General features: G+C 42.1%; 1 protein-coding gene across 1 annotated transcript; it reads right to left on the bottom strand.

Moving 5' to 3' along the window:
- Window positions 1-301: 301 nt before the first annotated feature.
- On the bottom strand, window positions 302-11,254 carry LOC135118457 (TWiK family of potassium channels protein 18-like). The gene is made up of 4 exons (XM_064040583.1): window positions 11,000-11,254; window positions 2,605-3,114; window positions 823-1,459; window positions 302-792 (listed from the first exon to the last, which is right to left on the bottom strand). Exons 2-4 carry the CDS (start codon window positions 3,056-3,058, stop codon window positions 378-380), a joined length of 1,506 nt encoding a protein of 501 aa, XP_063896653.1. The 5' UTR covers window positions 3,059-3,114; window positions 11,000-11,254; the 3' UTR covers window positions 302-377.
- Window positions 11,255-12,659: the final 1,405 nt, after the last annotated feature.

The following is a 12,659-nucleotide window of genomic DNA, read 5'->3' as shown; positions in this document are numbered from 1 at the left end:
CAGCTGAGCACCGCATTGCACTCAATGCTGACGTGTTTGTGAATGTAGATATCATAAGTTTTATCACCCGTGTATACTCATCATACTTACGACTGCGCAGTATTCCCTCATGCTGACTACAGGCACGCTTCCTACAGAGATCACATCATTAGCTTCACTAGCACAGAGATACCTCATTCGTATGTGACGTTTTCATATTTGCATTCACAAAACTATCTTAAAAGGTCCAGCACTAATATTGCACTTATAGAACTTAAACAAAAACACTGTACTCGGAGGTATTTACATAAAACACCACTGGTAATGCAAAAATTCATTTTTTATTATATAACAAACCATGTCCAAACCAACAAGTCTATATCTAGCAAACGTCGCCGTCACATGAAAACGTCATCGGCGAGCAGTTTGCCGGCGCCGCGGTCGTCCTCGAACGTGACCATCTTGTCGCGCGCCTTGCCACCCCCGCCGCCCCCAGCACCTCCGCCCCCGGGGGGCGGCGCGGGGGCCAGGCGCGCGCGCGACCCCAGCGCCGCCAGGTCGCACAGGTCGCCGGCGCCGCTGAGGTTGAACTCGCTGAGGCTGCGTGGCACGAAGTACTCCACGCAGCGGTCGGCGTGGCCGGCCGAGCGCCGCGCCGGCGTGTTGCGGCTGAAGCTCTCCTCGCCGTAATGCGACGACTTGCGCCGCGGCAAACTATTGAACTTCGTCGGGTTCAAAGAGTCTATCTTAAACGTCACTTGCTGGCGCTTGTCGCAGCCGGCGAACGCTACGGACGGCCCCGAGTCGGCCGTCTCGCGGTGTCAGGACAGCACGGACACGGGCAGCTTGTCGTCGGCGGCGGGCTGCGCGTGCACGGCGCGGCCGGCGCAGCGCCCCGCGCCCGCGCACAGCCCCGCGCCGCGCGCCAGCCCGCCCAGCTCCTCCTGCACCAGGTTGAAGCACATGGCCACCACCACCACGCCCACCAGTATGTACAGGCAGCACACGCCCACCGCCACGTCCTCCGCCTTGGCCGACACCGTGCTGGCGTGCAGCCCGGGCCGCAGCTCGCCGAAGCCGATGGTGGCGAGGCTCGCGAACGAGAAGTAACACCCGTCCACCCAAGTCCAGCGCTCCGTGGAGTGAAACACTACGGTCCCTAGCGCTATGTAGAGCGCGATGAGCAGTAAGCTAAGCAGGATGGGCACGCGCGTGTGGTCGCGGCACGTGAAGTGCGCGGGCGCGCTGAGCGTGTCGAGGTTGAGCGCGGCCTGGAAGGGCGTTCGGCGCGGCGGGTCGGGGCGCGGGGCACGGGCGGGGCGGGAGCGGGGCAGCACGCGGCTGTACAGCGCGCGCACGCGACGCGCCAGCGCCTCGCCGATGGTGGACAGGTACAGCATGATGATGGGGATGCCCACGCACGCGTACGCCACCGCCACCAGCTTGCCCGCCGGCGACCGCGGCGTCACGTTGCCGTGCCCTGCCAGGGTAACATGCATCTATGTCAATCATAGGATTTTATTATGCCACCTAGTTATGCAAAATATAATTATAAGGACTGTTTAGAAATTCTGTGATCATCTACGAGTGGGCGCAAGCTGGATGGAGTTTCCTGCCCGTTCTTCTCCATAGGAAGCTATTTTTGGAATGGGCAACTAGAATCAACTTTATTTATATTTTTTGACGTTCACAAGTGCTTGTGAAAGCCTAAATGAAATAAATGATTTGACTTTTGACTTTGACTTTGACTCTGGAACACGTGCCCGGATGTTAAGGTTACCGCGGAATCGGACGAAGCAGTATTACGTCTTAGATCATTTTTAAGTTGCAGGACGTGATGTGTACATGTGAATGGCATTAAATCCTTCAATCTTCCTGTTCGATCAGGCGTGTCACGAGGCTCGGTCTAACGTACATTTTAACTTCCTTGCAAGACCTACTCCATCCGGCCCCGGTAGCAATTAATGCTTAATGCCATATGATACGGCTTACAATAATAAATAAAGGTTCTTTGTATTGTCTCATTCCTGTCAAACGTAACTACATTATGTATCTAATTAATCAGACCAACATTACACAGGCAAAAGTTTGGGATGTACATATGTTATTGATTTTGATGAAACTTATTGAAACAGTATTGTAGATTATACCTACATCATAGTAATGGTAATGGGGTCCACGGCCGATTTCGGCCACGGCGGCTGTTCTCATCTAAGGAGATCAGCCAGCTGCGCAGGACATATTATAGTGCACGAGCATTTGTGCAGACACAGGTGCACTCCCTATTCTTTTACTCTCATAACCCGATGGGACGGCAATCCGACACGACCGGAGAGAGATCAGGCGCAGGACCGACATTTACGTGCTCACCGATGCACGGATGGATCAATCACCAACTTCCAGACTACGGGCTGCTTTGTGAAAGTTTAAGAAAACCCACATAGCGATTTCGGCCCGACCCGGGAATCGAACCAGAGACCTCTGGCACAGCAGCCGCGCTTGCGACCACTAGACCAACGAGGCAGTCACATCATAGTAGTGCGTAAGTTTTTATACAGCTATGAGCAGTAGTAGAGTTATGAAGCGTGTGAATGTTGGCCGCAGCAGATGGTGGCGGTGACTCACCGATGGTGGTGATGAGCGTGAGCGCGTACAGGAAGCTGGCGGAGAAGCTCCAGCGCGGGCGCAGCGGGCGCGCGACGGGCAGGCGCGCGGGGGGCGGGGCGGGCTCGGCGCGCAGGGACGCCACCAGCGCGCGCTGGAAGTCCAGCAGCTCGCGCGCCGCCAGCATCGTCCAGTTCTCCTTGTACAGGATGTTCAGGTCCTCCGTGATGGACCAGAGGCGCTCCACCGTGCGCTCGCGCAGCTCCTCGGCCGGGCGCGCCAGGTCGGGCTGGGAGGCGGCCACGGCGGTCTCCTCGGGCGCCGTGCCCTCGAGCGCCAGGAACAGGAAGCCGCCCAGCAGGTTGTAGGACAGCACCAGGAAGCAGACGGCCAGGCACGTGAGCGGCGACGCGCGGCGCTGGTGCGCGCAGCGGCAGCACGCGGGCGCGGGGGGCGCGGCGCCGCCCGGCAGCATGGCGGCGCGCGGCGCTCAGCGCACCGCGTACTTCTTGTGGCGCCGCATGCCGCCGCCTGCCACGCAAACCACATGCTTTACAATAATATACTGAGTCACCCGCTGTTGTTTACCTGTACTTTTTGTGAGTAATAAACAACTTTTGCTTGACTTTGGAAATGTATAAATACAGTAAACTGAGAAGAGTAATAGAGGCAAAGTGATGACGACATACCGATAGCCAATAATAAAAGAAAGTTGTTGAAATTGAATCAATATTTGTTACGACTAGACGAGAGACTAGGGTAACAGATATCACCCTAAAGACAGTCGCCTAAACCTCCACCACAACCATAAAGTGCACAAATCTGTTTTGTTTACTATGTCGATACAAGTCTTTATAGTCCACACATTTTAGCTTTTATCTGAGGAAACATATTTCAACAAATTTTTCAAACAATTTATACAACTCTCGATCAACAATTACTAACCTGATACTGTTTACAGAGCTAGTTGCGAAAGCCATAGATTCTGGGTACCAAGCCAACGTGATTTACACTGATTTAAGTAAGGCGTTCGATAAAGTCTCACATGGAATACTGATAAGCAAATTAGAGGCTTATGGTATTACAGGAATGATGTTGTCATGGTCAAGTTCATATCTCTCGAATAGATTCTTTCTTGTTGTTGTCAACGGCTTTCAATCAGATTTACGAAATATCTCATCTGGCGTGCCTCAGGGACCAGTTTTATTTAATGTTTTTATCAACGACATACCAGGCTGTTTTCGGGAATCTTTAAATCCACAGACGGCTTGTTGACTGGTGCCAAGCTAACGAAATGCATTTAAATACAAGTAAGTGTTACCATTTAGTATTCTTTAGAAAACATCATCTAATTAAACAAGATTACTACATCAACTAGGTAAAAGTTGAAGAAATTAATTCAATAAGAGATCTAGGAGTAATTTTTGTTCGTAAATTAACCTTTATTCCACATATAGACAATATAATAAAAAATGCCTCTTCCATGCTCGGGTTCGTCGTAATCGTAAGAAATGCCAGACAGCCTAAAGACTATAAGACAAAAAAAATACTTTACAATAGTATAATTCGCGCAATATTAGAATAATGCAGCGTAATCTGGCGGCCGCACTTGCCACGCACTCCTCGCGTCTGGAACGTGTTCAAAAGCGTTTCGTGTGCCATCTATGAAGCACTTTAACATTATCACCCTAGACAAACGCCGTCGCCTCAACGATGCAATGTTTTAATGTAAAGTAATAACGCACAACATTCATACCCCCAGTTATTACATTATGTAAGTTTCCATGTACCCTCAATAATTCCTCGCCGTCCAATAACACCGCTTTACCCGCCGCTTAGAAAAACTGTACTAGGTGCTAATTCTCCAATTGCCAGATTATGCAAAGTTGTGAATAGTGTTGCAGCGACCGAATTGATCTAAACTTTGATAGGATTGGGAAGCTAAAAACCTCGTTCCTCAAATATTTGCCCGATTAGCTTGTTTCCTTTTTGATTTATTTTAAATAATTGTTCCCCTTTTCTTTCAGTGTCTTGCTTACATATTATGATTTTTTGTTAATTTAGTTTAATTTGAAGTTAAAATATTAGTGCACTGTGTATAACATCGTTTTCTTTAAATGCATGCTGAGTTTATCTATAAGAGATTGTTACACTATTATTAAGTTACATTATAATGTTATTTTAGCCGCATCAGTGTAAACAATCGTTGATGAACCAAAAAAATAAAATACATTCATAGTGATCTGAATTTAACTAAATACAATTTTGACCTTTGTAACTCTGTTTAGTCGGCACGATAAGGCTGTTAATTTTTCGCATCTTCATATTAAGAACTAATCTCATACACAAGGATTTTTCTTAATGACTGGACTGTAACTCTGTCAAAAGCTGTCTTCGATTAATGCAATGACAGTTAAACAAAATATTAACAGGGCGAGATTTTTGTATTTTACTAATAACTGTTTTATTATAATAAGAAAGCTCAGTTACACTGTGAATCAAATAATAATGATTACACTTGTACCTATGTATCCATCCTCCTTTTCCCAACTATGTCGGCTTCCAGTATAACCGGATGTAGCTGAGTACCAGTGCTTTTACAAGGAGCGACTGCCCTATCTGACGTCCTCAACCCATCTACCCGGGCAACCCAATACTCCTTGGTTAGACTGGTGTCAGACGTACTGGCTTGTGACTACCCGTAACGACAGCCAAGGATTTTTAATGACAGCCGGGACCTACAGTTTAAAGTGCCATCCGCAACACATTCTATCTATTTACATATATTTCATTATATTTTGGTTCAGCTAATAAAGTTATTGAAAATCACTGTTCTGGTTATCAACTGTGCGTCGGGTTTTTTAAACTGTTTTCGTGCGACTCCGAAGGGAGCTCGGTCGTCGTGCGGTCGCAGAATGCAGCCTTGGGTACTTCAATTTTCTTTAACATTTTTATTTGAACTGATGGGGCATATTGGGAAATGCTTTACTTATTTATATTAAATATTTTTGTAGTGTATCGCTTTGGGAATAATTAGTGGGTGAACTTGCAATTAAGCCCTGAATTCTAAGGCTACTTACCAAATCATTTTGAGGTATTTCTATTTTCTTTTAAAATAAGTAATATGTTCAATATTCTGAGAATATTAAAATTTCTAGCGTCTACCCGTTGCAGTAATCACGTTTGTTGTATGGGTTATATTTGTTATAACTTCAGGATTACTACAGGCGCAAAAAATACCGATGTTCAGAATCAATAACAGAACATCAGTATTCATCATCCGTATTTTTTCATATTTTTATCCGCCCTAAAATCAGCAAAAGATGGCCACTAACTATTCTTACGAGCGCCGAGCTTCGCTCGCGTCAGTAAACGGGTTTCGCGTTACCGCCCGCGTCGTGTATTGTGACGACTGCGACCGTACAATCGGTTACAAAATAAACATCTTACGCCATCAATAAATATTTTTTTGAACTAAAACACAACAAAATAAAAATATAAGTACGTATCTATCAACTTTATTTAACTATAAGTTGATAAAGAATGCGCACTGAATAAAATTAATTGCTGTATTTAGTATTTGTTTGTGCGGCAACAGAAATACATCATCTGTGATCAACTGTGTTACTATCACGGTTCATGAATTGTATTTATTTATTCTTTAATTATATATACACACTACCTTCACAGTTTAACCAATTCGATAGTGGTGTCCACAATAGCTACAAATACAAAATAATACCTTAAATTTACTTAAATCTAACACAAAAAAAAAAAAACAAAACAAAACTGGAAATCAAAATAACTATACCAAAATTACAAAAAAAAATTAACACTAAATAACACAATAAAATCTCCTAATAGTTATAACTAATAATATTTAACAATACTATTGCTAATTCACTCAGATTGCACGAAAAAAAACTATTCTCTCATGCACTTCGTTTAATTCGTTTAGATAAAACGCCATCTATCACTTTCTTGGGAACTATTTATTCTCAAAAAACCGTTTAAAAAGAAAATCTCCCTTTGGTTTCCGTTTTAACTTTTCGACGAAACTCTAACTAACAGAATGTAGACATTGATAATCTCCTTCTTTTTGGGAAGTCAATCATAGTACAGATGATGTGTAATATATTGTAACTACTACTAGCTGTCGAAACATGAGTGACTTATTTTTACACGCTTTTTATTAGCTTCACCTGTATGTTTGTAACCGACTTCTTTGGGCGCGATTTTGACCCACTTTAAACGGCCAGATTTCGTTCAAACTTTGTAGATTTATTGAGGACCGATGACAATACACTAATTTGATAAAATTATTCCATTTTAACCGACTTCCCAAAAAGGAGGAGGTTACACATACACATCGATTACTCCGAGGTTTATAGACCGATTTACGCGATTCTTTTTTTGTTCGACTCGGAATAGCTGCCAGTTGGTCCCATAGTCATCAGGTTAGGATCTGATGATGGAAACCCTGAGAAATCGAGGGCAACCTTCGAAAGTTGTAGGCATACGTAGGGTAAAAACTTGGCGCTCAGGTGTACGCCTAAAAGCACTATTCAACTGTGAAGATTTGGAGCTGACCTGATGATGGAGACCAGAGAGGGTCGAGGGAACTCGACAACTGAATATGTAAACTACCTCGTGTTTGGGCTTAAATTATTTGTATTGACAAGACCTTTGCAACAGTGAAGGTTTGGAGCTGACCTGATGATGGAGACCAGAGAAAGTCGAGGGAACTCGACAACTGAATATGTCAACTACCTCGTGTTTGAACTTAAATTATTTGCTTTAGACGTTTTCTCTAATATTGTCAAATTTTTGTATACTAAAGAGAATTTTAATTGTACAAAACAAATAATAGTTTTAAAAAAAACTAAAAAGTAGAAAATAAATAATAGTTTAAAAAAACTAAAAACACGCTTTTTATAGAAAACCGAACTAAAAAATAGAAAATAAATTTTAATGAATTTAAATTAAGAAAATAGTGTTAAAAATTTCAATGAATATAAATTTATAATAATGTGAATACAAAAAAAAAAGCGTGGGGTGCTTTTTAAGATATTATCGAAATTAAAATCACTCTACTCATATCTTTCAATAAAATATTTATAACTATTGACACCATGCACCCCACGATTTTTTTTTTGTATTCACACTATTATAAATTTATATTCATTGAAATTTTTAACACTATTTTCTTAATTTAAATTCATTAAAATTTATTTTCTATTTTTTAGTTCGGTTTTCTATAAAAAGCGTGTTTTTAGTTTTTTTAAACTATTATTTATTTTCTACTTTTTAGTTTTTTTATTATCAAAAGTCATCAAGGACAATGCACAAGTTGCATGGGACTTGGTACACGCTCCAACAGTGTATTACAGTACTATGATATATCATTCGAAAGGAATTTACGTGAATAATAGTAAAAACGATAGGGCTTGCCTCAATTAGCTGCCTGCTACTTTACCAATTTTATTTATATTCGATATAGTTGGATTCAAGAACTACATCTACGTTGATGATTTATGAACATTGCACATTCTATTCGTCGATGTCACGTTAAATACACAAAGATTTGATACTGGACTGGTCGTCATAGTAAATATTTTTTAAGATCTATTAGGTAGATTATCTCAATGGTAATTGGTAGGTCCTATAATCAACATTGTTGGACAGGGTACCGAAACGCTCGTCATCCTGTAAAACTTAAATAAATACAATTTCACAATTAGAGTCGCAATCATCCGCAATACTCTTCATGCTGACAGTCGAAAGGGCCGCAAAGCAGACGTTGCCTACATGCTACATGTACAATCGGGCATTTGTAATGCATGATTATGTCTAATGCAAACATCAATTTCAACATCGGGTACGATTTTTAACCCCCAACGCAAAAAGTGGTGTTTTAGAGTCCTGTATTCTTCTAGGAACCCTTCCGTCCGCGGATTATCTCAGAGACCGTTAGCACTAGAGTGCTGATTTGCTACCAATATGATATCAATCACACCGACAAACTGGTAAAATTAAAGATGGGAAAATTGTTTTAGTTTCATTCTTACCTTAACGTGTGAAATATTGTTGAATAGCTATTATATATTTTTGGAAGTATAATTGCTCCGAAAGTTGAAAAAAAATGTAATGTTTATGTATTATTATCCATATATTCTATATATATATTTTTTTCTTTGCATGTAGACTATATGAAAAACTGGACCTAGCACTGCTATTTCCCCACCACCCAAAGGTAGACTGGGAGAAAACGCCTAAGGCGTTAAGTCCGCCATTGTAGGTACTGTTTGTGCAAAAAGTATTATAAATAAATAAAAATAAATATCCCGTCTAGTTTTACCTAGTAAGTATCCCAATTTCCCGAGAGATACTTTGGGCTTATTCACGCTGTTGACAGTTTTTCTGAGTTGATGGGGTCGGGATAGTTACATATGAGCTATCGAGAAACTACAGAACCCACCACAGAATGTAGCCCGACCCGCTCTTGACCGATTGTTTGCCTACGTTTGACCGCTTCATTGGTTGTCTGTCTGTAACACCTTAGCTCGCGAGCAAATGAAGCCATAGAATAGACGAAAGCTGGTTTTACCGGTGGTTCTTAAATATCGAATATTTTCATTATTATAAGTTATTAGAAGGCTGAAGGGTATGTTTTGTTAACTGTGGCAGTAACCTGATATATAAAGTAGCCAGTATGTGGGCTTTGAACTCGTTACAAGTAACACAAGCCGCTATACTTTCGTATGCTTTGTCGATCTAACGAGAGATCCACGGAGGAAGCAAAGAGGAGCTGAGACGCCACAAGACCCACCTGCCGGTCAGGCGCCTTCTTGTACGTCAAGTAACGTACGGTAGGCGTGATCACTTAATACAACTAACCAGACGTTCGGGTTCCTTGTTAAATCAAGACGTGATATACACTCAGATGCAACAGGGTCCCGTTTTTCCCCTTGGGTACGAAACCCTAAAAAGGTCAAAGTCAAAGGTCAATTCCGTTTTTTAGAGCTTATATCAGTCTGAACAAAATGCATTTGTAGTCATGGGCCATGGCTCTTCGCTTTCTAGTTTCGGATCCACTTTCTGAAATATTCTTGCAATGGGACATCATCTACGAGTTCTGATGATTCATCAGCTTTTTCTGCTGACGAGCTGATTTCAAAAACTACGATTATGTTGATTTCATAATTATTGAGTATTCATTTCGTTGATCTAATGGGAAATGGATAGGGATTTGGAATAAGCAGCCATAGTAAACATTTTTGCCTTCCCAAGAACGATGCAACGGCACCTACCATAACCAACACTGTTGAAGTCTTGGAAAGGGAACCAAAACGACCATATTTATAGATACACGGTAATAGTCGTTTCATATCCACGGAGCTACCGTGTCACCCGATGTATTGTTTGTTGTGTGACCCAAGTAGTGGCAAGAGCTTAAAGTTTATCGCAGAATCTAAGCGTTTCGCAAGTAAATCGAAAATGGGCAAACAAATAACAGAAAAAGCTATTATGCTTTGTTTCATACAATAGGTAACACATGTAGTAGAAGTACAAGGAGCCACCTTGTTCGGAAATTGATCTACTATCTGTACTCATAAAATCTCTTCATCTTTGCCAATACTCAAGCTGTGACTGGTGCCCTTCCTGAAGAAATTATTTAAGCCACCGAGAGTTCCAAATGCACAGGGTCTCGTGTGACTATTAATGCTATAATAGTTGTTGTAATTAGGAAACTGATTTTAGGACAATTAGATTTGTTTCTCAACCGTACACCCCACAATTCAATTGGAAGCGATTGGCATAATAAATGATCTCGCGGCTAAACTAAGCTTATCTGAGCTTTGTGCAAACGCTGTCAGGAAATAAGAACTCTCTCCGATTCATACAGCCTCGGCGCGTTTAGTGTTTTTTAGTTATTACCACAGCACTATGTCCTGCGCGGGTTAAAGATATAGGAATTCTGACTGTGGCGTTTTCACTATAAATGTATCTAACGCAAATATATACTTGCTTCACTTTTTATAATTCTGTTATTATAACGATACATTTTATGAGTAGCACTTGGCTTAAAACTGTTTACTGTTTACTACATTCTGTAGCCGCAGTAGGAAGCTACAACTTTCCCGAGTGACTGAAGGCATCTCTGGACGCGGGGAAATAGCGACAAACAGCTGATCATGTCATCAATAATTATTTTATGTTCATGAATGAATGAATGAATCATGAATCTCCCTCGAAACAAAAGATACCTAGATATGGTATGTTCTTAATGTGGATGTCCACTTTAAGATTAATCGAAGGTCAGTGGGTCGTCTTATTAAGTCATAGAAGTTACATAAATAACGGCAAAACAAAGATTTGATAGACCGTTAGTAGAGTGAGTCAGTGAGACACTCACATCCGCGAGTGGCGGAAGCTGGCGCGCTGCAGCTCGGCTGGTGCTCAGCGGGCCGGCGCCGAGCGCGCGCGGCCCCCGTGCCGGCAGCACTGCACCTCACACACACGCACTGCACGCGGGCACTCGCGCCGCGCGGTCACTGCTCATCCCAGCACTGCGCTCTCTCACAACTGTTACTCGACTTCGAAAACTTACAAACTAGTATCGTACACTGCGTGTCGAGGGCGGCGCGCGGCGGCGTGCGAGCGGCGCGGCGTCGCGTGCAGACTGGCGGCCGCCAAGCCGCGTGTTGCGCGCGCACCGCCACACAGCCGCCTCGCCGGACCATGCTGGACCAGGAAACCGATCTTATTTCATTTTTAACCGACTTCCCAAAAATGAGGAGGTTCTCAATTCGACCGTTTTTAGGGTAAAACGACACCCTATTGTTTTCGCTCCTCTGTCCGTGTTGAAGCGCCTAGCCGTTGCTTCATAGCAACACGTTTCCGACGGCCTAATGAAGTTCGTGTTATTTAAGCAGGCGCATTAATGCACCGTTGTCGTCACTTGCTGGTCATGCATTGTACTGTGTGCACCAAAATTATATTTCTCCGTAGCTTGAGTATTTCTACAGTTCTTTTATTCCTGCAAGACCTCGTAATCCTCAACAGTCCGTCCGTCCGTCTGTCGCCAGGCTGTATCTCATAAACCGTGGTTAGAGAGTTGAAATTTTCACAGATGATGTATTTCTGTTGCCGCTATAACAACAAATACTGAAAACTGGAATAAAATAAATATTTTGTGGGGCTCCCATACAACAAACGTGACTTTTTTCTCCGTTTTATAAATAATGGTACGGAACCCTTCGTGCGCGTGTCCGACTCGCACTTGGCCGGTTTTTTAGGGTAAAATCCCTATTTATTTCTTGCCATAGGTACTGGTCGGGAGTTCATAAGGAATACATAAGGAAGTACATAAGGGGAGTACAAAAAGACGTACATAAGGAAGTATATAAAGAAGTACATAAGAGGAGCACATAAGGGGAGTATATTAGGAAGTTTATACCTACGTCGTACGTCGTAGTCAAAGTCAAAATTGCTAAAGTCAAAGTTAGTCAATGTCGTAGTTGTCAAAGTCAAAGTTCAAAGCCAAGGCCCAAGGCCCACGGCTGTTGTCACTAACTATTCACACATTCATCACACACACACACACACACACACAAAAATACTAGGTATTTATATAAAATATATAACTGTATAAAATGCCTGAAGCGCTTCAGGAAATGTGTTTTAGTACCTACTTATGAAACCACTTTATAAGAGTTTTATATTGTTGAGGGCAATGTTTGACTTGAAGTTTGATAATGTTGATTTTCAATTTGAACGGTTTAAACAAACTTTACCTTAGGTATTTTTTTAATAATATGTTATTACTTTCATAGCGTCGGTAGCACATAAGTTATGTGTCAATTACTGCACATATGAGTATGAAGACTTTCTTATTGTTATTAAGTACCTACAAGTAGTTAGTAGATAACTATATTGCAAGTCTAATTATTATATTTTAGTTTGTTCAAAGATGTTACCTTAGATTTTATTTCCTTTCAAATTATAATTATATTTACCAGAGTTTATTAAAGGTATAATAAAAGCATATTTTAAATGAAAACTCTCAAATTTTC

Source organism: Helicoverpa armigera, chromosome 22 (assembly GCF_030705265.1).
Source record: "Helicoverpa armigera isolate CAAS_96S chromosome 22, ASM3070526v1, whole genome shotgun sequence".
NCBI lineage: Eukaryota > Metazoa > Arthropoda > Insecta > Lepidoptera > Noctuidae > Helicoverpa > Helicoverpa armigera.
The sequence above is the reverse complement of the archived record's forward strand: the minus strand, read 5'-3'. Positions and strand labels throughout refer to the sequence as shown.

Bases quoted from the DNA above. Each gene is read 5' to 3' on its own strand.
- LOC135118457 (XM_064040583.1), bottom strand. From the start codon at position 3,058: ATGCTGCCGGGCGGCGCCGCGCCCCCCGCGCCCGCGTGCTGCCGCTGC. The intron at 1,460-2,604 runs GTGAGTCACCGC...TTACCCTGGCAG, and splicing joins CACGCTCATCACCACCATCG to GGCACGGCAACGTGACGCCG. The intron at 793-822 runs GCCCGTGTCCGT...CTGACACCGCGA, and splicing joins CCCGCCGCCGACGACAAGCT to GACGGCCGACTCGGGGCCGT.